This window comes from Panthera onca, chromosome F1, assembly GCF_046562875.1.
Source record: "Panthera onca isolate mPanOnc1 chromosome F1, mPanOnc1 haplotype 2, whole genome shotgun sequence".
NCBI lineage: Eukaryota > Metazoa > Chordata > Mammalia > Carnivora > Felidae > Panthera > Panthera onca.
The window spans coordinates 870,380-898,349 of NC_138355.1; the positions used below are offsets into that span (position 1 = coordinate 870,380).

General features: G+C 49.6%; 1 protein-coding gene across 7 annotated transcripts; it reads right to left on the reverse strand.

The window, feature by feature from the left end:
• Positions 1-418: 418 nt before the first annotated feature.
• Positions 419-27,961, reverse strand: LOC144614945 (uncharacterized). Of its 7 annotated transcripts, none has more exons than XR_013553283.2 (4): positions 27,802-27,950; positions 13,015-13,120; positions 12,023-12,118; positions 419-813 (listed from the first exon to the last, which is right to left on the reverse strand). XR_013553283.2 is itself a non-coding variant. In XM_078441343.2 (4 exons), exons 1-4 carry the CDS (start codon positions 27,858-27,860, stop codon positions 6,020-6,022), a joined length of 288 nt encoding a protein of 95 aa, XP_078297469.2. In that variant the 5' UTR covers positions 27,861-27,961; the 3' UTR covers positions 3,220-6,019. The 7 variants fall into 7 exon arrangements, 2 of the variants coding, with proteins under 2 accessions (XP_078297469.2, XP_078297468.2); XR_013553282.2 differs by lacking the exon at positions 419-813 and adding an exon at positions 1,840-3,211 and having other exon boundaries at positions 27,802-27,949; XR_013553281.2 differs by lacking the exon at positions 419-813 and adding an exon at positions 3,220-6,087 and having other exon boundaries at positions 27,802-27,948.
• Between the last annotated feature and the right edge of the window lie 9 nt (positions 27,962-27,970).

Consider the following 27,970-nt stretch of genomic DNA (forward strand, 5'->3'; position numbering starts at 1 on the left):
TCGGGTTCGGGGGCGTTGTCTCCATCGCCGTCCTTCGTGCACCACGGGCCACTCAGAACCCTTACTTCCAAAACTGCCGTCCATGTGTCCTGAAGCGTGGTCTGGTGGCCACACGGCTGGATCTAGTGAAAGGGGGCTTCTGGAACCAATTCCCTTTCTCCCCATGTGTCCAACTTTGTATAGTGTGTTGGGCTCAGGTCAGCGAGGCTTCATCATTCTTTGTTTGATTTACATGCTTACCTTGGGAAGCGTCTCCAGGGAGTGTTTCCAAGGAGGCTGGAGCCACGCTGCCCGGAATCTCATTTGGGAAGCAAAAACTGCCAACAGATTGCTTTCCCGTGCCCCACCCCCACCCCCTGGGTGGCGCTCTCGTGGGACTGTTCTTTCTAGACCCCAGCCTGCCACAGGGTCAGCGCTGTGGGGGCCTGCCGTCCACCCACCCCCCACCCCGGGGATAGGCAGCAGGACGCCGAGCAGGACGTTTGTGTCCTCCTTCCCCACTGTCAGGACACACTTGGGACCTTTCTCTCAAGTCGTGCAAATTGTTCCAGTGAAACGGTCATTTCTGACACGAGCAGGAGTAGAGGAAGCGGCAGGTAGCACCACAAAAATCTGTTCTGGGACAACAATTAAATCATGTGTTTGTATTTTTTTTTAAGTTTACGAATGAATTGTACAACAATGTAAAAATAAAGTTCATCCTAATATGATGTGCACATCTTGCTTAAAAATGTCTTCAGTCACCCAGCATAGAGCGATGTTTCCATTACGCGCTGCATGCAGAAGAAGCCTCTTGTTTGTCTTTAAAAGGAGCTGAAAAGACAGCAGATATGTAAACACGATCCTAGGTGTTGACGCAGCACTCCCTGCAAAGCTGGGTCTCTACGGGTAAGCATGCATCTTACGGTTTCGTTGTAAAATACCATCACTTTTCCTGCCTGAAAACTGAGGAATTTTGTAAAGTATCTCCAATAACAACAATAATCCAGGAAACATATTTCGAGACAGATCAGTGCCAAGTGGGGGGTGGTGGAAAGGGAGAGGTGGGAGGAGGGGCGTGTGCCTCTTTCTTACCCACAAAGGGGCACACGTTAGCCTAACCGCGGTCGCATCGAGGTCCCACACAGGACCCGTCTCCTCTTGGGAACTGTCGTCCCATGTGGTACTCATGTCAGTGAGAAATCCAGAAATGTTTCTGTGGTCATCTGGAATGTACACACAGCATTTTGTTTTGATGAGAGTAGAAGTTACACCTTGTGCAGCAGTTAGCACATATGCCATTCTATTTTGTAGAACTGTTTTCTGCATTCGAGTTATGTTCGTATTTAACACTATAATAGTATGTTGAGAGTCATTTAAGGCCTTAACTGTGTAACAAGTGATGTATGTACAGCCATCCTGTAGACTCTGTTTGGTTCAGTAAGCAATCAGCTAATTAATCAGAGGTACTCTTCTGGAACCGAGAAAAATGAGGGTGACTGGTTAGAGCAAATTACAAACTTAGTGTTTCCCAGTGCTGCCAGTGAGATGTTAGATGTCGGGCAGGAAGCATCCTCAGAGGAGAGTGGGAAGAGGCAGCAGGAATGAGGTTGGTCTTTCTGGTTTGTACCTCAAATGTCTGTGGTGGTCCTTTTGAATGACCCATTGTAAGAAGGACTTGTTAGTAGAACTTGGGGAAAGAGAATGAAAAAGAAAGTTGCCATCATCATAAGAGGTGTGAACAAGTGTTCCACAGGTTCACAGGAAGAAGAAGGCACATTCGTGTGCTCATGGATTTCCTGCGAAAGGGGGTACAGGTTTCATTTAGATACGGGTGCCCGTGAAAAATGCCCCTGTAACTTGACTGCAGCCCTTTTATTTTGGAGTCAAATCCCCTGTTGTATTCGACTTTCCATCCTTTGAATAAACCAGGTCTTTTGGGTTTCTATGGGGTAGGTTTCTAGTAACTGTCAGATCAGGTTTAGGAGGGATATGTTTGCATGCTTAGAGATTTATGAATTAACCCAGCCTCAAGTGAAGGATGAATAAACCACTAGCCTCTTTGTCTATTGATAGGTGAATCCATCCCACATTCCAGTCGTTTAAATCATATACCCATGGGGTTATTATTCCTGGAGAATAACAAGCAAGAAGATTGTCCATACCTGTGCTACTGTGACAAAGTTTACCTCGAGTTGTCTAGCTTAGGCAAACAACAAACTTTTAAAGACAATCATAACTAGGATTTACCATCCCTAACGATGCATTCTTGAAACATAGTTTGTCTCTGTAAAAACCCTCATTTCCAGAGATGGCCAAATCGAGACTAATTGACTCGTAGGACAAGTCCAGCTTTAACAACCTTGGCCCAATTGTTTCCATAAATTCAGCAAGAATAGCGATGGATCATAAGGATCTTTTCAAGTCTGCTCTGCCGGAACCTTTTATCAGGAATCTCCAGACTGAACTTTTTGTAGCCTCTCCGGGCCAGAAGCCAAGCCAGTTACTTCTGTCAGACAGGCCTGCAATATCTGTGGAATTGGACGAATTTCTCTTCACGAGGTCCCCGAGATATCCTGAGGTTCCTGCACCTGCCAGGAAGTGACATTCTTGACTCACCTGGGGAGGCTACTGGGAACTCTGGAAGCAAGGTATCGGGTCAACATTTCCAAGGGGCTGTATGGCTCCATGTTTCCCAAAGTCAACCTTGGTCCCTTGGAGCTACACGCTCACACCTCTGAGTCTGTGCATGGCTCTCAAATAGGACATCCCAAAGCCTTGGTAAAAATAACCAGTATTTCCAATGGTGTCCCATTCCAAGGACTTAACGCAAATGAGTACGATTGTCACGAGGGAAAGGATACTCACTGGGAGGGTGTGAATGCCAGAGGGTTTAGGCAGAGAGAAAAGATAAATGCTTCCACTCACAAAGGAATGCTTGATGACATTTCCGTAGATCATAGCTATCTTAAGAGGAAGTTTCCTTCACCAGAAAGAGCAAACATCAGAAAACCAGCAGTGTGTCTGACAAGAGTCCCAAAACTCTGATCTTCCTCAGTTCGTTCAGTCCCACGTTCCCAACTCTTGTTCAGTTTGATTGCGGCTTTTTAATTCTGAATCTGGACATTCTTACCCGTTTTCAAACGCTTTCAAACCCGTGTTTGTCCACAGAGCCCTTTTTCCGAATCGAGAGGTCCTTAAGGATGCAGCTGACGAGGAAACTCAGTTATTTCTGCAACACATAACACTTCAATAATCAGACTATCAAGTGAGAACCTTATGCCAAAACACTGAAAACTTTAGGAATCGCGTGTAGAGTGGGGGTAGTTGCAACATTTACCCGTGCAGTACAGCCCAAGGTTTACCATCATTTGATAGAGCTTTTCTGAGTAACTTAACATACCAAATGAAAAGGCCTACCTGGTCAGAAAGACTTCATTTACAATTGAAATCTTGGGAAAGTCTGCTAAAACCTTGGAAGGTTATGAGGCCTGTCCCAAATAGGATTGCAGGTCATTACAAACCTTACAACTTTATTTATTCAACCAAGGTTGAAGGTGGCAATGAGAGATCCTACAGGCAAACGTGTAGCATCATAGAGCTGTTAGCAAAGCCTAGCTCCTTTACCAAGGACACGTTTTCACTTGAGGTCATCAAAGACCTGATCTTTAGAAAGCTTTAGAATGCTTTAGAAAGCTTTGGTTCTCCTGGCAGACAACTGAGAAAAAGAACCTTGTTTCCAAAGCAGACAAACCTTATATTTAGGAATCAATGCTTGAGCACTCGGTCCTATTTGGAAAAAAAAACAAAAAAAAACCTAGATATCCAATGAACTTCATCTCCTTTGCATGCAGACTGGAAAGAAAACTTCGAAGTTTCAGGTTACTGAAGCGCCTGGGTGGCTCAGTGGGTTGAGCGTCGGACTTCGGCTCAGGGCATGACCTCCTGGTCCGTGAGTTCAAGCCTCATGTCAGGCTCTGTGCTGACAGTTTGGAGCCCAGAGCCTGCTTCGGACTCTGTGTCTTCCTCTCTCTCTAGCCCTCCCCCGTTTGCTCTCTTTCAAAAATGCATAAATGTTAAAAAAAAAAAAAACAGCAACAACGAAACCTTAAAGTTTCATGTTACCAAAGACTTTGAAAGCTATCTTAACCTGTGACAACTTTGAACCAGGCACAACTAACCATTATTTTAAGTCATCTTTGTGCTAACAAATTGCAACCAACATAAAATGAGCTTCTCTGACCTTTGGCAAACCTTGGTAGAAAAAACGTTTTCTATTTAATGCAGATAAGTCTAAAGACAGGTCCACCAAACTTAGGTGAGTTTCAACACTGAATTTTTTCACCTGCGTCCACTTAAAAAAAGAAAATCCGTTTGTTCTCCCGGGATGCCAGTGGGGGGGGGGGATCTGGGGCGGGTGGTCCCAGGGGTGCTCTGGGCTCCTTGACCTGGAGGGTAGGAGAAGGAGCCGGCGGTGCCGAGGCACTGAGGATGGGATAGGAACCAGGTACTCAGGCCACAGCCAAGGTGGTGCAGAAACAGGAGGAGGGGGAGGGGAAGGCAGAAGAGGTGAGGTGCCAGCAGAAGGCAGGCAAGGACAATTTCCTGGTTCCAACCTCATCAGCTCTGTCAGAGGCACAGATGCCATGTTTTCTGTTCCCCCAAAGTGGAAATGGGCGATCTGGGTCAGGCCAGAGAAGAGGGGAAAACAAATGGAGTTTTAGCAGCTGCTCGGGAATATTCCTTCAAGTCCCCGTCCAAGGAAGACTAAGCACACGTGGCTTTAATCATAGCTGTGAAGCCGGGAAATAAATGAGGGAGAAGCCCTCACATCTAGTAGGAGGAGGAACAGAGAGAAAGAGTCTGCGTCCCCTTTGTCAGGGATGGCCTGAGTTTCCTCCCTTAACCTGGGTTCTCTTAGGAGGAAGGAGGCCTGTTGAGACAACTATCTTCCGATATATCAGGAGGGAGTTTCCTGACCTGGTTCCTGAGCACGTTCCCCAAGGGGCCCCAGGGTCCGGGTAGCCATGAAGGCCTGGAGGTGGGTACCTCTGTCCGTTTACTAAGGCCACACAGTGTTACAGGATCAGTCCTTTCTGCATTTTGCAAGCCCAGTTGTTGCCAGTGGGTTACAAAGGCATCCCAAGGGAGAATCTTTGGAGACTGAAGAGAAGCCCCCATGCTCCTCCCAGAGAGAAAAGTCGAAAGAAAAGAGAGAGAGGCTCCGTTGCCGCTGACCATGCCCCCGACTCCTGGGTGGCACCCCATGCACACGGTATGTCAGAGCTTCCTGGTGTCAATGTGCCCCAGGCGTCCCTTGAATAAAATCTCCATGACCGCCAACTGGCCGAGTAAGGGCTCCTGAAGGAGGGATGCTAGTGTCCCCCCACTTCCCCGTTGCATTCTAGACTGCAGATGGGTGCCCGGCGAATGGACCGAAATACCTTACCCCGAAGGCCGTGCTTGAAAAGGGCCCTGATGGTCATGTCCTGATTCCCTGGTCTTTGAAGAGCATGCCACAGAGGCCAGGCTCCAGGTTCTTGAAGAACCTGCCGTTTGTAACCCACGGAAAACACTAGAAAAGTTTCACAAGGGGGAATCAATTGCACAGTCTTGTAATTTCAGTAGTAGTTAGTAGAGGACATTGACAGAAAGCAGCACAGGTGTAAATCCATCATGGTCCAAGTGACAGTCCCACCCATAGAGTCTTCACAAGCAACTCCCCTAGGGAACGGTCCCCAGTTGGGTTTTAATTCACTCAGGTACTGGTTCCTGCTGTCTCCCAGTGGAGCTGTTGCGGCCACAGGTGGCTAGTCCAGAGTGGTGGAGGGGATCGCATTAGACCCCTGACGAGGAAACCTCACTTGGGAGTCTTAGGCTTCGTGGCTTAGGTGGCTGTCCCGTGCCCTACGCAGACAACGTTGTCTAAGGACAGGAGTGAAGACAGGACATCAAGTTTCTGGATCTCATTACCATCCCGGCCAGGGTACCAACTTGCAGCCAAAGGGCAGGCGCTCTCCTCCCCACAGAGTGGCCGGGGCTAGAGGGTGGCAGCTTGCTCAATCGACAGGAGAGTGTTCCAGTAAGACCACACTCCCCGAAAAGCCCCTGAAATGAGAGTAAAGGAGGAAAAGAGAAAAGTAGAAGCTTGCAGGATGATTGCCAGCTTCTATCGTGGGGGACTTGAGACAAAGGAAGCAGACTTCCTCGAAGGAAGGATCCTCAAGGATCCTCGAGGTTGGGATCATGTGAAGCTAAGGTTCTCTTTTGTCCCCCACCACAATGTCATCCTCAGGGCAGCTGAACTCCCACAGGGAGGCCACTCTGCCTGTTTCAAGGACTTGTCAAAGGGCTGTAGGCAGTAAGGGGATTTATTTTCCACTGGCCTTACTTTCCACACATCACCATGGCAAGCCCTTAAACCCCTTTCCTTTCTTCTTGGGTAGCCAGGACTGTCTGGGGTTATCAAACATATTCCAACCAGGGGGGTGGGAGGGGTGCAGTACCGGCCTGTATTTTGCCCTCAGCCTACCTTATGCTCCCTCATCACAGGGCACACCATCATGGTAAGGCCCTCCCGTTTTGCCAACTCCCACAGCCACAGTCCTTCCCCAAACCAGGAGGTACAACAGGTCAGTGGCAGGACAAAAGACTGCCAGCGAGCCCGCTATACCTGCCGAACTCCTCAAAGAGAAACCGAGGCCCGAAGAGCACCAGGTGACAGAGCACAAGGAAAAAATGCCAGACAGTCTCCCAGCCAGCCTAGAGTCCAGGATCCCCAAAGGGAGCCCAGCCCCCTAGCGGAGCCCTGGAGCCTTCTCCTCCAGCTCCAGCTTAGCCCCGCCCCGCCCCCCCCCCCCACTGGAGCTTGGGCACATCATCCGGCAGCAACACCCCCAGCAATAGGCTGAGCCCCAGAGGGAACAGACAGGACCCAGCCTCTGTCATGGGGAACAAGGTCCACCGCCAGTAGTGAATACTGGGAGCCATGGACAATGACCCCAGGATCCCAATTTGGCAACACGAGCCAAAAGGGACCGGTACAAAGGTTATTCAGATTCTTAGTAACAGCGTTTTGCTATGTGACACCTAATAAAGGGAATAAAATCATACCCCTTTGACCTTAATAAATATCAAATAACACCATTTGAAACCTACCCTGAAGGAAGATAGGAAGCTGCACCGAAGGAAGCAGCTGAGCCACAGTCCATGTCTTTATTTTGTTCTTTCACTTTACCTGGGTTTTATTGTATTTGATTATTCTTTTTATCTGTTTATATTGGTTTAATCCATGCCCATTGTAGTTTACAAAGTGACAAGACAAGTACCTTTGTATACAATATACAGACACAGCGTTGCACAGTGGGGCCCAGGGGTGGGGCAGAGGAGACCACTTTCCCTGGGAACAAAAGTTCTAATGCCAGGAATGGATCTGGGTAGAAGGCTGGGCAGCCAGCCATGCCAGCCCCTGCTTAGGTCAATTCCCATTTCCTGGGTCTCCCCTCTCCCCCCAACTCCTAAAAAAGAGCCCCAGAGATAACACCAAGGACGGGATCCTGTCCCATTGGGCGAGTGCCCACGTCAAGAAATATACACCCCTGAACACATAGCACGTGGGAAGGGATACCGTTTCAAAAAACTTAAATGAATATTTACTTAGAGAGGGACAGTGCGAGTGGGGGAGGGACAGAGGGAGAATCCCAAGTCTACTCTGTGCTATCAGCTCGGAACCCGACGCGGGGCTCCAGCTCACAAAACTGTGAGATGGCGACCTGAGCAAGACCAAGAGTGGGACGCTTGAGCCACTGAGGCCCGCCCAGGAGCCCCGTCCCTGCATTTTAAGTGCAGGGAATGATGCTGAGCTCCAGGAAGCCCGGGGACATGGCACAGGAGATTGGCCAGGGCGATGGGTGGGACCAGATCCAGAACAGTTTCACAGGCTGGAGGAGTGTCGGTGGGATAGTGACCTGCTGGATTTGGAGTTGTAGGAAGCACAAGGTGGAGGGCCACACCATCATGGTGAGGCCCTTCCTTTTTGCTGACTCCATGAGCCACAGCCCTTCCCCAATCCAAGTTCCAGCCATCTGGGGCGGCGGGGGGGGTTCTTCTGGGATGCGCCAGGACAAATACCGAGCGGGGAATACAACTATGTTCTAGTATTTGCGACCCTTAAATGAGAAAACCTTTGGAGGAAATTGATGAGCGTCCACCCAAGCAAGAGAGCAGAGTTCAAAGCCGTTATGAAGGGCCGATGGGAAAATATAGGGCAGGAGGAAGGACTCAGTCCTTATGTGGAGCCAGGCCATGACACCGAGGACCCCCCAGCTGCCTCAGGTAATGACAGAGAAGAAGGCAAAATGTCCAGGCAGTCTCCCACCAGCCTAGAGCCCAGCCCTCTCCTGGAGCCTCATTCCAGCCTTCTGCAGCTCCAGCATATTCTCAAAGCGGAGCCTTTTGACTTCTGTAGGAACCAGCATCATGAGAACCATTAGCCCGGCCAGGTGTGACCCATTCACCACAGACTCAGACACGCACGGCGAACGCTGGGAGCCAGGGAGCACATCCCTAGAGCCAGAAAACCGCTGTGTAGAAACTGCATACAGATTGAAAAAAAAGATTTTTCAAAACAGTAAAGTAAAATAAAACCCAAATGAGAGAACCACGGCTCCATGCCTCCATTTTATTTTGTTTTGTTTTGTTTCATTTTTGAAGTTTAAAGCAACTTCAATAAATACTTGTTTTGAAAGAGAGGGACAGTGCGAGTGCTGGAGGGGCAGAGAGAGAACCCAAGCAGCCTCTGTGGTGTCAGCTCAGAGCCTGATGTGGGGCTCCAACTCACAAAACTGTGAGATCACGACCTGAGCAAAACCACGTGTGGGATGCCGAGGGACTGAGGCCCACCCAGGTTCCCCATCCCTGCATTTTAAGTGCAGCGAAAGATGCTGAGCTCCAGGAAGCCCCGGGACAGGTGCAGGACACTGGCCAGGAATCGGACCCAAACCCACGCGGGTGTGTGTGATGCAACGTGCGTGCACCGTGTGGACACAGTGGCCCGGGCAAGCAGATACTGTCCCGTGGACAACGGGAATGTGCACACCCCTCAGAGTTCTCTGCAGTGGATTCCCATCAAGAGGGTATCTCGTGTCCGCGGCCTACGAGAGGAGAGGCCACCCTAGCTGCGGGTCTGTCCTTCTGTCCCCAGCTGGGTGAAGCTTTAGAGACTGGGCTGCTTTTCCTGAGGCATCTCTCTCCTCCCCTGCTCTTGTGTTTTTTGTATGGGGAGGAGGGAGGCCGTTATTCCAAATCTTGTAATGAAGTCGGTGCCACAGAAAGGTGTATCACAGATACTCTGTTTGCATCCTCGCCGCACAGAATTGGGGCCGCGCATGTCACGGTCGGAGGAGTGTGGAGTGATGCAGTCCTAGGGAATTCACCAGAACAACTAAATGGAAAAATCACCTAAGGGACTTGTCGTGGGAGTATTGCAGGGCAGAAATGCCCACTGTGGAGGCGCCTGGGTGGCTCAGTCGGTGAGTGGCCGACTTCGGCTCAGGTCACGATCTTGCAGTTCCTGGGTCCGAGTTCCTCATCGGGCCCTGCGCTGATGGCTTGGAGCCCGGAGCCTGCTTCAGATCCTGTGTCTCCCTCTCTCTCTGCCCCTCCCCAGCTCTCACTCTGTCTCTGTCTCTCTCGAAAATAAAGAAATGTTATAACAAAAATTTTTTTTTTTTTACAGAAATGTAGAGATTGTGGGGCGCCTGGGTGGCTCAGTTGTTTAAGTGTCCCAATTTAGCTCAGGTTGTGACCTTGCAGTTTGTGGGTTCGAGCCCCGCGTCGGGCTCTGTGCTGACAGTTTGGACCCTGGAGCCTGCTTCGGATTCTGTCTCACCCCCTCTCTCTGTCCCTCCCATGCTCATGCTCTATCTCTCTCTGTCTGTCAAAAATAAATAAACATTAAAAAAGTTAAAAAAAAAAAAAAGAAAGCAATGTAGAGATTGTATCCTACCTTCCTACACTAACATTGCCCCACATTTTCAGAAGGGCCAAGGGGAACATTTAGGTCCTGTGGCCTATGTTGCTTATGACCAAGAGTTCACAACAGGGTAACAAAGTCCCGAGAACCGGCCTGGGTGGGAGTGGAAATGGCGTGGGGGTGGGACCCCAAAGTAGCTTAGGGGTCTCAAACATTGCAGCTGAGTCTCCACTGTAATGCAGGAGTCTAGCTTTTCCATGTCCCACATGGGGAGCGATTCCCCCCCCCCCACCACAGGAACCTGGAGGGTTTTAACACCAAAGGAAGCTGTGCACATACAGGACAGAGGTGGGGGAGGCAGGCAGGGGTGGGCATTTGGAGCAGCACCCCTTATTTCCAGGACCACACCCACTAGTGCATTTTGCTCTGCATCCCCAAACTTGAATGTCCCCTAGCTCAGGGCCTGGGAAGCAGTCTGCTGGGAGCATGGGATGCTCCACCAATGAGACTTTCTCCTGTGAGCTCAGGGCCCCTGGCTACCTCTGGTCTCCTTAGTCCAAGTGGGTTCTTGGGGACAGTCTTCATGTTCTAAAGAGTGGGGACCAATGTGATGACTTCTGCGACTCAAAACACCTTTGGCTGCAGGTACTCAGTGGGCTCTGGGTGGGGAGCTTCAGAGACAGTCATCACGTCCCTCAGCGATTTGACACCCCTGGTGGGTTCTCACCTGCTTCCTGAATTATGAAATTACTTCATAGAGCTTGTGCGATGAACAGTCTCTCGTAAAACATGAACTCAGGGTAGAGAGTGGTCAGTGCTGAGAGAGGACATTAAAGGGGATGTGGCAGACGTGTCCATGTGGCTCCCGGTGGCATTATCCACTACTCAGAGTAACCAGACACCGGACTTTGAACTGCGCGTGTGGCTGCCCAAGACCCTAGGGTTCCCGGCATCCTCTGTAGCAGGGCCGGTTGAGTGACCAGACTCTCCGCCCTGGATGGGACAGGAAGCGATTTGTCCTTCTGGGGTGTCTCCTAGCAGAGAATCAGGCCCTTTCTGCTTCTCTCCCTGTCCTGCTGCTGGGAACGCAAACTCCCACACTGGCCCCAGGGTGGCTCCTCTGGGATGACAGGGCTTTGGGGAGAGGAGCTTCCTGGGGCAGCCCTGCCAGGCCAGCCCTGGACCGTCTGCCTGTAGACCGAGCCAGAGAGAGATGCAAACTCATGCGGGGCACCTCCATGACAGCAGCTGAACCTTGTCGTAACCAGGACAGCAGTCTTGGGGCAGACTTTTCCGTGTACTTCCTTTGGGCCAGGCTGCTCCCAGAACCACAGCCCTCCGAAATTCTCAGCCCTTCCTTCCGTGGGGTGAACAGCCAAGCTCGGCTCTAGCCCTCCCCTCTTCAGGGGCTTCCCTGGAAATACAAGAGGCTCCACGCTCCCAACGTAAGGAGTCCACCTCGTATCTTCAGGGACTTCATCCTCTTCCCTCCCACACTGTGCATTCCCACCCTCCGCCAGAGAGGTAGCTGGCTTTGAAATAGGCTGTGCTGACTCTCGCCCAGCTAATAGCTGCGGATTCTAATTAAATAACTCCGGGAACAGGCCGTCTCGTGCACGGTGTAACTTGATTATTGCTTGAAAGATGAGTTTGGAGCTGACAAGTTCCCTGCGAAGCTGACAAGTCTAAAAGCTGAATTTGACAAACCGACCAAACAGCAAGCACGGTAGGAAGGTGGAGCCCGAGACTTGGGGATGACTGGACCTGAGCTCTCAGTCTGGGGAGACAGATACCGAGAACTTCGCAGGTGCCTGGTCTGCTCAGGGTCATTTCCTATACGCCCTCCGCTCTTACGGAACCTTCATCTTATGGGGGGGAAGGACTTCTAATAACATTAACTTTGCTGAAGATGTCATGACAACGTATACAGTCCATTTGTTTGTTACTCTTAATTGTCTGCAAAGGGTCTGGTAGTGCCGCATTAAAATAAAGTGTATCTAGAGAAAATCTGAGGTTCAGTAAGGCCTACAGATCAGGAGACGATGCCTTTGAGAAGAGTTTGTTACTCACGGTTCCCAGGAGGAAGGGGCACGCCACACTGTGCAGGGCCACGTGACGAAACCCCAGGAGGAGGGACAATTGTGACAGGCGCCTTACTTGTGGTTTCTGCAGGAGGGAACAAGCAAGGCAGGTGACACGCTTAGGATTGGCTAATGTGGATAATTTCAGGACCCTGGGGCCTGGGTGGGGGCTGTCCGAATGATCTGGTACCTGGCCCGGGGGTGATTACGCCAGGTAGACAGTGGCCCAGAGTCGGAGAGTCTGACAGCCTGGAAGGAGGTGGGGGGCTGTGGGCTCTGCGTTGGTCATTTCTATTTGGCGAGTGGGCCCCTAGAAGGAGGATTCTTCCTGGGGGCGGGAGGGGGTGGTGACAAGCCAGAGAGGTCAAGTCAAAGTGACTCAGCACGCGACCTGTCAGGCAGACAGACGCATGCACACCGGCCTCATCTTACGTGTCACCTTCTCGGAGGAACCATCCCCGCCTACCCAACCCCCAGTCACAGCATCCCCCACCCCTAGTCTCCCTTGCCATTACCAACTTCATCCCTTCGGGGCATTCAGGCCTCCACCCCTGCTCGAGCACCCAGGCACGGCTCCCCCATCCGGAGGAAGAGTCCTCATGCACAAGGGCACCAGGTCCTGTGCAATCTCTTCTCCCATGATTGTTCCCCCACGCCCCAGCCGTGGCTGGCCCCCAACCTCCTCCAGCCCCACCCTGGCACTTCTGAGCCTCCTGACTCCTGCCTTTCCTCTGCCGTGCATGCCCCTTCTAACACAGTGTGCTCACTGTCTACCCTCCACAGTGTCTTTGCCTCAGGAGCAGGGCACAGAGGTATCTGGGGGTTCTTGTTTGTTTGTTTGTTTGTTTCTTTTGTCTCATTCATTGCTGTGTCTATGCCTAGGTCGGTGCCAGGCACACGTAGGGGGTCAATAAAGGGTGAATAAACAGCCCTCAGCACTACCCAGGACATTCTGGTTTGTGGTCTACAACATTCACTCACCCGGGGCACATTCACTGAGGCCCTCACATGCCAGGCTGGTTCCAGACACCAGGGCACAGCGGTGGCTCAAGCCAGCAGGGGTCTCCATTCTCATGTAGCCAACGGTCTAGTGGGAGAGACGAAAAAAAAAAGAAGTGATGTGTACACGAAGTCAGGTGGCGGCGTATAGAGTGGAGAAAAATAAAATCAGGAAGGATGTTGGACGCAGTTCCTAAAGGTGTTTCGGGAGCAAGTGATGCACTGGGCAGAGTTCCAGGTTGCGAGAAGAGCAAGTGCAAAGGCCCTGAGGCTGCAGTGGGATGCCCGTGTCTTAATTATTAGTGTGGAATCTTAGCTTTGTCTCGAGTCTGTATTTCGTGCATTCGGTACTCCTTGGTTTCACCTTTCTAGCTAATTAACCCGAGTCTGCGTTATCAATCTGTTGAACTCAGCCAACCCCCAGGGGGCAGGTACAAGTACACGTGGGGATACTGAGGCCACCCTGGGGGATGTTGCTAGGAATGATGAGCAGTGTCCTGGAGCAGAGGACAGAGCAGGACTCCCATGCAGCCAGCTCAGGCTAGGTGTGGCAGCGAGAGGGCCATAAGGACAGGTGTGTGGCAGTTATCACACTACAGCCCTCCCACTCAGGGTGCCTCGCGTTTCCACCCGGGCCTGGGCTGGCTGCTCCTTCTTGCTCTCTGTTGGATGGGCACCCATTTGTTCATTCGTTCATTCATTCATTCACTTACTCATTCATCATGTATTCCCATTGCTTCCCTGTGGCCAGATGATGGCTCATCCTGGGAGACCCTCCTCCTCGAAGCCCTTCTTGGTTCTCACCGCCTTCCACAGCCCCCTCTGGCCTCACCGAGATCCCTCCAGCACAGGGCTGTGATCACCCTGGTTCCTCTCCAGTCCATGAGCTCTCTAAGGGCTCTGGGCCAGATGCAGAAACGTGCTGAGAAAAATGTGATGATAGATAGAATACTGAATAGACACAGGCCACCTGTGGGTCAAGCCCACCTCCTCCCTCTCTCTAGGACCAGAAGGGCTCCATCATTAATAGGAGCCGAGGGACCTTCTCTTACTCCCGTGCTCATTTACACCATTAATAGTCTGGATTTTTTTTTTCCAATTTTAATTTATGTTAAACTTTGAGGACATGTCAGGATGGTACCTCTCGGTAATGAGAAACTAATTATCACTTCAAGGGCCGGAATCCATCTGTTGTGTCTGAGCCAAGACAGGACAGTGTGGAATCTCAGGACGCTGAGGAGATGGCTAGGGGGCCGGGCCTTGGGGCAAGAGACAGATGGAGACGTGGAGCCAGGGCTGCCAGGACATGGGTGGAGCAGGGAGGAGGGGGGAATCTGGGGGCTTCCACACGTGGGGGCGAGTGTGCCCAGCGTCACCTTCTGTCCCACCCCACTGCTCCTGCCTTAGCATGTGAGCCCTGTCGCCCCCATTGCATCCCACCCCTGGGCGTTTGCACAAGCTGGGTCCTCAGCACCTAGCAAAGCCCCTCCCCCTTCAGGACTCTGCTCTTCCAACCCTGCCTGCCCACTGCCCACCCCCACCCTGACACACTCACCGCATCTATACTCAAATCACCTGATTGTAACTGCCTGATGACCGGTCTCCTGGGGACATGGTCTGCTTTTTGAGGCGCAGCTTTATAGACTGGCAGAGTGAGGTTCTAACCCCTATTAGTGTGCATGACCTCGGGCAAGCCCCTTGTCTCCCTGCAAGTGGGCCTGGCCACAGCCGCCTCACAGGATGCTGTGCTATACATGAGCACATGTGCCATACATGAGCTATACATGCCAGAACTGGAGCGCTGGGCCGGGCGTCTGCTGCTGTGTGCCCTCAGTGTTGACCTTGGGACCACAGACACCCGCTGGCTGGGGTCTGCAAATGCCTGATGGAGGGCCATATGAGGGACTGTTAGGGTGGATCTTGGGAATTCAGAAGCCGTGGCATACCTTGGGGACACTTCCCAGAGCCCTTGTTCCCAACTCCTGGCCCACCTCCTCCCCTTCTCAGCTGCCTCTGCAGGGCTGGCCTTGAGGGCTAACTTCTCAGCCCATTGAGACCCCTGGCCAGGGACTGGGGCAGGCTGACATGGCTGTGGCTCATGCCCAGATGAGGAAGTGAAGCTCCATGAGGCAGCAGGGAGGACAGCAAACTCAGATGACTCCAGGGGCCGAGTCTGGAGAGGCAGGGGGAGCTTAGGGAGCAGTGGGGACTGTGGAGGGGGACAAGCTCTGTCCACAGGATGGCTCCAGCTCAGCCCCAGAAGAGAGCGGCCCGGAGGGAATGTCCCCCAAGCGTCTGGATCTTCTTTTTCCGTTTATATTTATTTTTTTGACTTTATATGCAAGTTAGTTAGCATATAGTGCAACAATATAGATTCCTTAATGCCCCTTACACATTTAGCCCATCCCCCCTCCCACAACCCCTCCAGTAACCCTCTGTTTGTTCTCCAGGTGTAAGAGTCTCTTATGTTTTGTCTCTCTCCCTGTATTTATATTATTTTTGCTTCCCTTCCCTCTGTTTTGTATCTGAAAGTCCTCATAGGAGGGAAGTTATAGGAATTTGTCTTTCTCTGACTAACTTCACTTAGCATGATACCCTCTAGTTCCATCCACGTAGTTGCAAATGGCAAGATTTCATTCTTTTTGATTGCCGAGTAATACTCCATTGTATGTATATACCACATCTTTATCCATTCATCCAGAGATGGACATTTGGGCTCTTTCCATACTTTGGCTATTGTCGACAGTGCTGTTGTAAACATTGGCATGCACGTGTCCCTTCAGAACAGCATACCTGTATCCCTTGGATAAATATCTAGTAGTGCAATGGCTGGGTCATAGGGTAGTTCTATTTTTAATTTTTTGAGGAACCTCCATACTGTTTTCCAGAGTGGCTGCGGCAACTTGCATTGCTACCAACAATGCAAGAGATCCTCTTTCTCCGCATCCTCGCCAACATCTGTTGTTGCCTGAGTTGTTAAGGTTAGCCATTCTGACAGGTATGAGGTGTTCTCTCAATGTGGTTTTGATTTGTATTCCCCTGATGATGAGTGACGTTGAGCATTTTATCATGTTTTGGTTGGCTATCTGGATGTCTTCTTTGGAGAAGTGTCTTCATGTCTTTTGCCCATTTCTTCACTGGATTGTTTGATTTTTGGGTGTTGAGTTGGATAAGTTCTTTATAGCTTTTGGATACTAACCCTTTATCTGATATGTCATTTGCAAATATCTTCTCCGATTCTATTGGTTGCCTTTAAGTCTTGCCGATTGTTTCCTTCGCTGTGCAGAATTTTTCTTTTGATGAGGCCCCAGTAGTTCATTTTTGCTTTTTGTTTCCTTGCCTCCAGAGACGTGCTGAGTACGAAGTTGCTGTGGCCAAGATCAAAGAGATTTTTGCCTGCTTGCTCCTGGAGGATTTTGATGGCTTCCTGTCTTATGTTTAGGTCTTTCATCCATTTTGAGTTTAGTTTTGTGTATGGTGTAAGAATGTGGGCCAGGTTCATTTTTCTGCATGTCGCTGTCCAGTTTTCACAGCACCAATTGCTGAAGGGACCGTCTTTATTCCATTGGGTATTCTTTCCTGCTTTGTCAAAGATTAGTTGGCCATACATTTGTGGGTCCATTTCTGGGTTCTCTATTGTGTTCCATTGATCTGAGGGTCTGTTTTTGTGCCAGTACCATACTGTCTTGATGATTACAGCTTTGTAATAAAGTTTGAAGTCTGGGGTTGTGATGCCTCCCGCTTTGGTTTTCTTTTTCAAGATTGCTTTGGCTCTTCGGGGTCTTTTGTGGTTCCATACAAATTTTAAGATTCTTTGTTCTAGCTCTAGGAAGAATGCTGGTGTTATTTTGATAAGGATTGCATTGACTATGTAGATTGCTTTGGATAGCATTGACATTTTAGCAATATTTGTTCTTCCTATCCAGGACCATGGAATATTTTTCCATTTCTTTGTGTCTTCTTCAAATTCTTTCATAAGCTTTCTATAGTTTTCAGTGTATAGATTTTTCACCTCTTTGGTTAGATTTCTCCCTAGGTGTTTCATGCTTTTTGGTGCAGTTGTAAATGGGATCGATTCGTTGATTTCTCTTTCTGTTGCTTCATTGTTGGTGTATAGGAATGCAACTGATTTCTGTGCATTCATTTTATGTCCTGTGACTTTGCTGAACTCATGGGTCAGTTCTAGCAGTTTTTTGATGGAATCTTTTGGGTTTTCCATATAGAGTATCATGTCACCTGCAAACAGTGAAAGTTTGACCTCCTCCTGGCTGATTTGGATACCTTTTATTTCTTTGTGTGGTCTGATTGCTGAGACTAAGAATCTCAATACTATGTTGAATAACAATGGTGAGAGTGCACATCCCCGCCGTGTTCCTGACCTTAGGGGGAAAGCTCTCAGTTTTTCCCCATTGAGGATGATATTAGCATTGGGTCTTTCATATATAGCTTTTATGATCTCAAGGTGTGATCCTTCTATCCCTACTCTCTTGACGATTTTTATCAAGAAAGGATGCTGTCAAATGCTTTCTCTGCATCTATTGAGAGGATCATGTGGTTCTTGTCCTTTCATTTATTGATGTGATGAATCCTATCTATTGTTTGCAGATATTGAACCAGCCCTACATCCCAGGTATAAATCCCACTTGGTCATGGCGAATAATTTTTTTAATGTATTGTTGGGTCCTGTTGGCTAATACCTTGTTGAGGACTTTTGCATCCATGTTCAGCAGGGAAATTGGTCTATAGTTCTCCTTTTTAGTGGGGTCTCTGTCTGGTTTTGGCATCCAGGTAATGCTGGCCTCATAGAAAGGGTTTGGAAGTTTTCCTTCCACTCCTCTATTTTTTTGGAACAGCTTCAAGAGAATAAGTGTTAACTCTTCCTTAAATGTTTGGTAGAATTCCTCTGGAAAGCCATCTGGCCCTGGACTGTTGTTTTGGGGGAGATTTTTGATTACTATTTAGATTTCTTTACTGGTTATGGGTCTGTTCAAATTTTCCATTTCTTCCTATTTCAGATTTGGCATTTATATGTTTCTGGGAATTTGTCCATTTCTTCGAGAGTGTCCATTTTATTGGCGTATAATTGTTCATAATAATCTCTTATTGTTTTTATTTCTGCGTGTTGGTTGTGATCTCTCCTGTTTCATTCCTGATTTTATTTATTTGGGTCCTTTCCTTTTTCTTTTTGGTCAAACTGGCTAGTGGTTTATCAATTGTGTTAATGCTTTCAAAGAACCAGCTTCTGGTTTCATTGATCTGTTCTACTGAGTTTTTGTTTTGTTTTGTTTTGTTTTGTTTTTTGGTTTCGATAGCATTGATTTCTGCTCTAATCTTTATTATTTCCTGTCTTCTTCTGGTGTTAGGTTTTCCTTGCTGTCCTTCTTCCAGCTCTTCAAGGTGTAAGGTTAGGTTGTGTATCTGAGACCTTTTCTCCTTCTGTCAGAAGGCCTGGATTGCTATATCCTTCCCTCTTATGACCGCCTTTCCAGTGTCCCAGAGGTTTTGGTCCCAGTACATGATCTATTCTGGAGCAAATTCTGAGCGCACTGGAGAAGAATGTATATTCCATTGCTTTAGGATTTAAATTTTTTTTAACGTTTCTTTATTTTTGAGACAGAGAGAGACAGAGCATGAATGGGGGAGGATTAGAGAGAGAGGGAGACACAGAATCTGAAGCAGGCTCCAGGCTCTGAGCTGTCAGCACAGAGCCCGACTTGGGGCTTGAACTCATGGACCACGAGATCATGACCTGAGCCGAAGTTGGACGCATAATTGACTGAGCCACCCAGGCACCCTGTGTTGCTTTAGGATTTAATTTTCTGAATATATCTGTTAAGTCCATCAGGTCCAGTGTGTCATTCAAAGCCATTGTTTACTTCTTGATTTTCTGTTTAGATGATCTGTCCATTGTCTTTTGTTTTTGTTTTTGTTTTTGTTTTAAATTTTTTTAACCTTTATTTATTTTTGAGACAGAGAGAGACAGAGCATGAATGGGGGAGGGTCAGAGAGAGAGGGAGACACAGAATCTGAAACAGGCTCTAGGCTCTGAGCCATCAGCACAGAGCCTGACACGGGGCTTGAACTCACGAACCGCGAGATCATGACCTGAGCCGAAGTCGGACGCTTAACCGACTGAGCCACCCAGGCGCCCCAATCTGTCCATTGTTTTAAGCGGGGTGTTGAATTCCCCTACTATGATGGTATTATTATCAATGAGTTTCTTTCTGTTTGTGATTAATTGACTTATATCTTTGGGTCCTCCTACATTTGGAGCATAAATCTTTACAATTGTTAGGACTTCTTGGTGGATAGACCCTTCATTATGATATAATGCTCTTCTTCATCTCTTGTTACAGTCTTTATTTTAAAGTCTAGATGGTCTGATATAAGTATGGCTACTCTGGCTTTCTTTTGTCAGCCATTAGCATGATAGATGGTACTCCATCCCCTTACTGTCAATCTGAAGATATCTTTAGTTCTAAAGTGGATCTCTTGTAAACAGCATATACATGGATCTTGTCTTCTTATCCATTCTGTTACCCTATGTCTTTTTATTGGAGCATTTAGTCCATTGACATTTAGAGTGAGTACTGAAAGATATAAATTTATTGCCATTATGTTTCTTGTGGAGTTGGAGTTACTGGTGGTGTTCTCTTGTCCTTTCTAGTCTTTGTTGCTTTTGGTCTCTCTCTCTCTCTCTCTCTCTCTCTCTCTCTCTCTCTCTCTCTTTTTCATCCTTTCCCCCCTCAGAGAGTCCCCCCTAAACTTCCTTGCAGGACTGGTTTAGTGGTCACAAGCTCCTTTAATTTTTGTTTGTCTAAGAAACTTTTAATCTCTCCTTCTATTTTGAATGACAGCCTTGCTGGATAAAGAATTTTTGGCTGCATATTTTTCCAATTCAGCACATTAAATATATTCTGCCACTCCTTTCTGACCTGCCTAGTTTCTGGTGATAGGTCTGCTGAAAACCTGACCTGTCTTCCCTTGTAGGTTAAGGACTTGTTTCCCTTGCTGCTTTCATGATTCTCTCCTCGCCTGAGTATTTTGTGAATTTGACTATGAGATGCCTTGCTGATGGTCAGTTTTTGTTGAATCTAATGGGAGTCCTCTGTACCTCCTGGATTTTGATGTCTGTGTCTTTCTCCAGATTAGGACACTTTTCTTCTGTGATTTGCTCACTTAAACCTTCTACCCCTTTCTCTCTCTCTTCATCTCCTGAGACCCCTATGATTCTGATGTTGTTCCTTTTTAATGAGTCACTGATTTCTCTAATTCTTAAATCGTGCTCTTTTGCCTTGGTCTCCCTCTATTTTTCTGCTTCATTATTCTCCATAAGTTTGTCCTCTGTATCCCTGAATCACTTCTCTGCCTCATCCATCCTTGCCACCATGGCATCCTTTCAAGATTGCAGCTCAGTATAGCATTTTTTATTTCATCCTGATTAGATGTAACTTCTGTTATCTGTGCAGAAAGGGGTTCTAATCTATTTTCGACTCCAGGTAGTATTCTTATTATCGTGATTCTAAATTCTGATTCAGACATCTTGATTGGGTCTGTGTCGGTTAAAGTCCCTGGCTGTCGTTTCTTCCTGCTCTTTCTTTTGGGGTGAATAACTTCATCTTGTCATTTTCAAGGAAGAAGAGGAATTAATCATGTAAAAAATATAAAATTAAAAATTAAACACACACACACAAAAATCAAATAAATGATGCTAGATCCTAGGTGTGTTTTGTTCTGGTTATTGAAATGAGATTGATAGATTGGAGGGGAAAGGGGGGGGGAAGGAAAACATTTGAATATTTGAAAAAAAATGAATATAGAATGAAAAATGAATATAGAATAAAATGAAATGATGGAAGTTAAATAGAATTTGAAAACTTACAAAAAAGTAAAAAGTATAGTAGAAAGAAAAATTAAAGAAAAATTTTTTAATAAAAATTGAAAATAAAAATAAATTTTTTCTCTTCCTGTAGTCAAGAAAAAGAAAAGAAACAAAAAAAGAAAAAGAAAATGGAATAGATGGACCAGCAAAGAGCCTGAAATATGGTTGAAATTACATCCTTTTCCCCTAGAAGTCAAACTATGAAGCACTTTATAGTCCATAAACTAAGCAAGCAGAGAGACTTGTGGTGTTCCTGAAGAGCGAGGTTGGCCCACTTGGGCGGGGCTTAGTGTAACGGCTCCATTCTCCACTAGATGGCGCTGCTGAGCTTACTGGGGTGGATTGTTGTGGCGCTTGTAGGTATGTATGCTCATGCACGGGAGGGGTGAAAATGGCGACTCCCGGCTACCCAGTCTCTAGTATGGGAACTCTGCTCTCCCCAACCAGCAGTCGCACACCTGTCCTTTGTCTCCGGCTTCCATTCACTGCCTGCTTTTACACTGTCCGTGACCAAGCCGTCAGGTTGCCAGGCGGCACCTCCCTCCTGAGTTTTATCTCAGATGCAGCGGTGTTTCCCGACCCCTCATTTCTGAGGGTCTGTGGCTTTGACCCGCTGAGACTTTCCGCGGGAGAGTCTCACTGAGCAATGGCCAGGTGCCAACCGCACCCAGGAACGTTCACAGGACCGTGCTGCTGATGATGCGCAGAGACTGCGACCGGGTGCCAGCCCGCCCCAGAAAAAGTTCACGCAATCATATAGCGGCAGCATTTCAGGGATTATGCAAAATCACTACACAATTCTGGTGCCAGGCTTCACCCTTGACAACCTTGTTCCAGCACCAGCGAATATGGTTGTTCTCCAGGGTCTGCTGGTACCTGTGCCTCTGTGGGGGCCGCACCGCCTCTACCAGATGTTCTCCCAGCAGGGGAACCACCTCTCCCCTGTGGCTCGAAGACCCACTGGACTTCACTCTCCTCCTGGGGATTTGCCCTTCCCACCAGAGCACTGCCAGGTATTGAGCTGTGGACGTCCAGGCTCTGCGTTCCACCTGTTTATAGCATCTTAATGGAATTTAAGCCCTCTCCTTTCTCCTTTCTCCCTTTTTAGTTCAGTCACTGTGGCTGTTTCCACTTTTTCACTTTCTCTCCAAATGCTTTTGGGGGGGGGGAGTGCTTTTCCCATACCTCACCCCCCCGCCCGCATCTCCATCCTCTCTCTACATGCAAAAAAAGCTCCCTGCCCTCCGCAGCTTCTCTCTCCCCCAGTTCGCCTCTCCGTGTCGTGTACCTGCTGAGTTCTGTGGTTCAGGTTGTGCATGTTGTTGTGTTAATACTCAAATCAGTTTTCTAGGTGTGCAGGATGGTTTCGAGTTGATCTGGCTGTATTTCATGGATGCAAAATGCAAAAACAACTTGCACGCTCTCCCTCCATGTTGGCTCCTCCCCAGCTAGATCTTCTCATGTCAGATCACACAGCCACCACTAAAATCGCCACACCTGGGTTTCCATCTGAACTCTCCCAATATTGAATGGAAAATTAATTCTTTCAAAGTCTGGATTTGGCCCCTGAGGCCTAATTCCTGGCCCTTGGTTAAAGTCGCTTGACTAGAGATGGGTTGAGGGCCAGGAGCCCCAAGACAGGGTCCAGATTCAGGATAGGCGCAGCCCCTTTGCCCCTACCTGGTGGCCTCCTTGTGGACATGCAGGGGCACCCTTTCACCACCACCACCACCCCAAAATCATCCTCCTGGGCAGGGTGCGGTGGCCTGCAGGCCACTAGGTCTCTGCCTCCCTGGCAGAGCTGCCTCACTGCCTAGAGCTGGCTTCGGATTCCGTGTCTCCCTCTCTCTCTGGCCCTTCCCTTGCTCACGCTCTGTGTGTGTCTCTCTCTCTCAAAACTAAATAAAAAACGTTAATTAGAAAAATTTAAAAAGTAGTTGCTGATTTCAGCACCATGGGGACAGGAGGACTTGGCGACTCACCCGGAGACAGAGTCAGGATTCAAACCCAGCCTGGCACCCTGGAGACGTCCCTGTCCTTCCTCCCTTTTATGACTGCCTGGTTGTTGGGCAGGGATGGCTCCCGGGGCTGATAGCTGGTACCTCTCCGAGGGACACTGGCATGTGTCATGATGGCTCCTGGGGAAGTAGAGAGTGTGGGCCTGGGCATCAGGTCTGCATCAGACCCCAGCTCTGCCCCTACCTGCTGTGTGACCTGGAAATAGCCCTGACCTCTCTGTGCCCGGCTTTCCCAACCTGACTCGTAGGGTTGCTGTGCTTGGCACGCAGTCGGCTCTCCATCGAAGGACAGAAGCCAGTGCTTCCAAAGGGACCTTCTCTTACAAGCTGAAAGGTGACACACGTGGGCCATGTGTCACCCAGAGCTGCTCCTTGACAGGCCAGGCTAGCGTGACCCAACAGGTCCTCCTGCCCACACACCCCTCCCACCTGAGGCCTTTCCCTTGTCACTGACAGTGATGAAGAGCAGGTCACAGTGCCCCAGGAAGTCTGAACTGAGTTTGTGTAACCTGGGCGAATCCCCTGTCTCCCACGACTGGGTTTCCAGGTCGTTTGAATAAGGGACAGAGCGCCACTCACTCGGGTCTTAGCTGCAAGGCCCCCAGGGGCACGATTTACTAATTGCCCCACTGCTTGGGGGCCGGGAGGTATGGATTCCAGGGCACATGAGCCTCTGCCCGGGGACTTTAGGGGACTCCAGGGGACTCATGCCCAGCCAGCCTCCTAGAACAGGGTTAGTGATCCAAGGCCAAGTGTAACTTGTTGGGAAAACAACCCTGCCCACTGCTGAAAATGCGACTGCGACACATGGCGGGTCCCAGGTGCCTGAACCCCCATCACCCAGAAAGCAGTGCTGGAGAGTGCGGACTACCTATGGCTAAGGTTTGTTTTGCACCAGAACAGCAGAGATGAGGAGTTGTGGCAGACACATAGGCGGAGTAAAATGCTTTATGGAGAAAGCATTCCGACCCTGCCCTGGAAGACAGGGATCACGACAGCAATGATAGCGTGTCTGGGAGTACACTCAGCCCCAACCAGCTTCCGAGCTAACCCGGTGTTACCTCGCTTAATTACCCCCCCCCCACCCCACCCTAAGAGGGAGGGCTTTCAAGAGTCCCAGTTTACAGATAAGAAAACTGAGGCTCATTTTCCTTTTGATGACTAAGTGATGGAGCCAGCTTTGAATGCCAGTGTTCCTATTTCAACGCCATGTCTCGCCACCTGGTTTGGAGAAAGGGCGGGTCCAGGCAGCTGGGACACTCCATCTTTCACACATACAGCCCCCCTCCGGGGCCTGCTGTCCTGGAGGCACCTGGATGAATCCACTTAATCAAGTTCCTCTAAACCCACTCAATCCCTGGCGGCAGCTCTCCTGGCGGCCTGACACTTTGCTGGCTGAGGTTTTCTGGGTGAATCCTTGGTGCCCACCCACCCGCCCTGCTTGGTCAGACAGGCCCCTCCAAGCCTTGTGATTCTAAACCCTCAGCTCAACGTTTTACAGAACTGCATGAAAAGAGGCCTACTGGCCTGTGTGCGAGGGGGAGTTTATTGGGGTGGCCTCTTAACACTAAAGTCAACGCAGGAAGGGAACAGAATTGATATACATAATGGTACTCAACTTGAAGCTTAGAAGCTGTGGCGCCAGAAGAAATCAAAGCTGAGGCTGAGGGCTACAAGAGAGCAGGATTGGGGCTTGACTAGTGGGTTCTCAATGTGCCATTTAATTAAAAAAAATCAGCCGCCTGGATGATACCAGCTTGCCCTTTAAGGCCAGAATTGGCTGACCTGGCAACCCGGGCACCTGTCCATCCCAGGATGTGATTTCCTGGAACAGAGGGTCTTCATTAGGGCTGCTGCCCTCTCAGACACGGGCTGGACCGTGAGGGCCTCCCCCGCGGTGCACCTGCCCACCTGGTCACCCCCGGACTGTGTGGTCCCTGCAAGAGCAGGGTATTCTTAACACTTGGCTTGGAGGGCCCCAGGGCATAACAGATGGATGACATGTTTATGGGGTCACATGTGTGTCCTTCTGCATGGGTGAGCATGGCACAGAGCAGAGCCCTCCTCCCTCCCCTCCCCATGTCCTCTCCCTTCCCATCCTCTGATCCCCCCCTGGTGGAGCGCTGGAGTGAGCAGGAGTTCTGAGCCCCCCTTGGGTTTGTTTAGCCAATAAGCAAACTTCCTAAAGTCCTGAAGTCATACATAGCACGGTGGACGGGGAAAGGTAGCGGCTCTGGTGTCACACCCTACCCCACACCTCACAGCAAGCCCCCACTCACTTCTAGCCTCTGCTGTCTTTTCTGGAGAGTGGGACACAGTCAGCCCCACCCTCGAGCTGGGGGCATCCCGTGTACATGACAACACCGGGCACCGAGTCATTTCAGGCACCCTGGGGCCTCCGGCTGGAAGCCAGGCTGAGGGAAGGTGGGACCGGTGGGGGCCACAGGGTCGCGGATGTGACATAGTAGCTGTCTAAAGGACCAGGCTGAGGGTGTGCGTTCTAATATCCAGAAACAGGTAGCTGCCACTACCAAATGTATGAGTTAAGGTCATGTTTGCTCTCTCTTGTCAATTATAATCATCCGTTTGAATAGAGGCCACCAGAGTTTTATTAGCGACATTATTGGCTGTCACAGAATGGCTCTACTCCGTTCCTAAAGTGCCCGTACAAAACTGCAATTTCCCCTCTGCTCCCGCACTCACTCTCATGCTCAGCATCTCCTAGGAGCTCCCCATAGCCTAAGGCCTGCCCCACTCCAGGCCTAAACTGGAAAATGAGGACCTGCCCAACTTTCCCACCTGTGCTCTGTTCCCACGGTAATGAACCAGCAGTAATCCCGAGCACCCAAGCTGTCCCCACACCTCTGCACCTCTGTGCCATTCCTTCTGCTCTCCATCCCCTGTGCTTTGAGCCCTCAGCTCCCTTATCCACTTGTCCCTTCGAGCTGGATGGTGTCAGATGCTCACATAGTAGCCTTTGTCCAGCCCACCCTGCCTTCTTCCTGTGGATGCTCCACTTGGAGGAATCAGGGTTGGTCCAAGCCAGTCACGGCAACCACTTTTCCTGCAGCTGGTGACTGGCTGGGGAAGGGGCTCGGGACCCAGTTCTGGCCAATGAGGTATTAGAGGAAGTCTTTGGGGGCTTCTGTGAGAGATTCTCCTTCTTGAGTAGAGGTGGGCAGGGTTCAAGAAGGTGCCCCCTTGCTTCCGACTTGAGTGCTAATTGTGCAGATGTCACGGCTGGAGTGGAAGCAGCCACACGGCAACCGTGAACCAGTGACACCAATATTCTGTTAACGGTATAACGGAGAGGCAGGAGGCACCTGGGTCACTGATGACATTGTGAGCCACCAGACCACCTCTGGACCTCCCATCTCTCACATCGTCATTAAACATTCAATGTTAGATGCCTTCATAGTTTAAGCCACTCTTGGTAGGGTTTTCTGTCACTTCAGCCAAACACATCCAACTGATACAGCCTTCTAGTGTCGGTTAAAATTTCTCTGTTCTTAACTAGTTCCCCAGCAGACTTGGATCTCTGCCCCTGTCCCTGTACTCTACACCCATGAGCTACGGTGCTCTGTCTGTCTGGTTGGCCCATTCATGTTTGGTCTGTGAACACCTCTGAGACAAGCCTCTGCCTTTTCCTCTCTGGCCAACCTGACCCTGCACGCAGTGGGCCTTCGGGTCACCCCAAGGGACCTCACCACACCCTCTCCTCCCCCATCATGGCCAGAGCCTCCAGCCGTCATGAAGTCTTCCAGTTCACTTTGGCCCAAGCACTGCTTCCGGACCCTGAGGGCTTCGACAGCCTCTTCAGTTTTAAGCGTGAGGTCTTTTCTAAATAGAACTTTCCAGCTGTCAGCTCTTGCCTCGTGTGTCCCTTCAAGTGCTAAGCTGTTGAGTTCTTGTCAGCTTGGCCTTTCCTGTGGCAGGCATGGGAGGCCACAGTGCACAGAAAGGAGTGCACGAGTGAGACATGGAAAGTGCAGTGATGGATACATCCCATTCTAAACCGAGTGAGACTCTTGGCATGTTCTGGAAAAGACCTCGGGTGTGCAAGTCGGGCGTCAGGTTCCCCAAGGCTCCAAGGAAAGAGATGTCCCCAGGCATAGTGGAGGGGTGAAGGCTCTTGGCCTCCCTTGTAGCAGCTCCCAATGCCGGCTGTGAATGGGGGACTGCCCTGTGGTCACAAGAGCAGGACTCTTCCAAGGAAAGCAAGGGAAAGAGAGGGATTCTAGTCCTCGGGGAACTGGGAAGGTGTGTTAGTGCTGGGGAAAGAAGGTCCCTGCCTGCCTCAGTGCACATTGCTTTTTTGAGTCTTGTAACAGGCACATGACAGTTACCAAGTCTCAGGCACCCACAGAATGCCAGGCGTGGGGCCAGGTGCCCTGACACACGGACAGGCCATACCATGAGGCTTCTCAGGCTGCACACAGCAGAATCCAGGTGTGCAATCTTGGCTCCACACTTCCAAGCTATAGCCTTGTCACCTCCTTTCTCTGAGCCTCTGCCACGTCCTCTAAAATGGGGTCATCAGTTGCTACCTTAACAGGGTCGGTCCTATGAGGATTAATTTGGGTAATGTGACTGGCCCAGCCTATAGCAGGCCGCCAACAGATACGGTTTGAATCCATTTGGATCTCCAGGTTAGACTGTGGAGTTTTGCACTGTTATCTCAAAGTCCCCCTTGAACCTAGCCTAAATCCATACTGTCACAATTCCAGGATGCTCCATTTAGACAACTTCAAGGAACAATTGGAGTTGTTGTTGTTGTTGTTGTTGTTTTTTGATAGCCACTGAGTGACAGAAAAACCAAATCGGCCTAAACAAGCAATCAAACGAAGCAGGAGAGAATGATTTACGTACCTAAGAAGGCTAAGGGCAGACAGTTTTAGGCAAGGCCGTACCTGGGTGCTTGATGACATCAGTAGCAATCATCTTTCCCGACCTCTTGGCCTTGCTTACTTTCCTCTGTGCTGGTGTCATTCTCAGCTGGGCTTTTCTGTTAGGAAAGCAGGATGGCCCCCAACAGTCA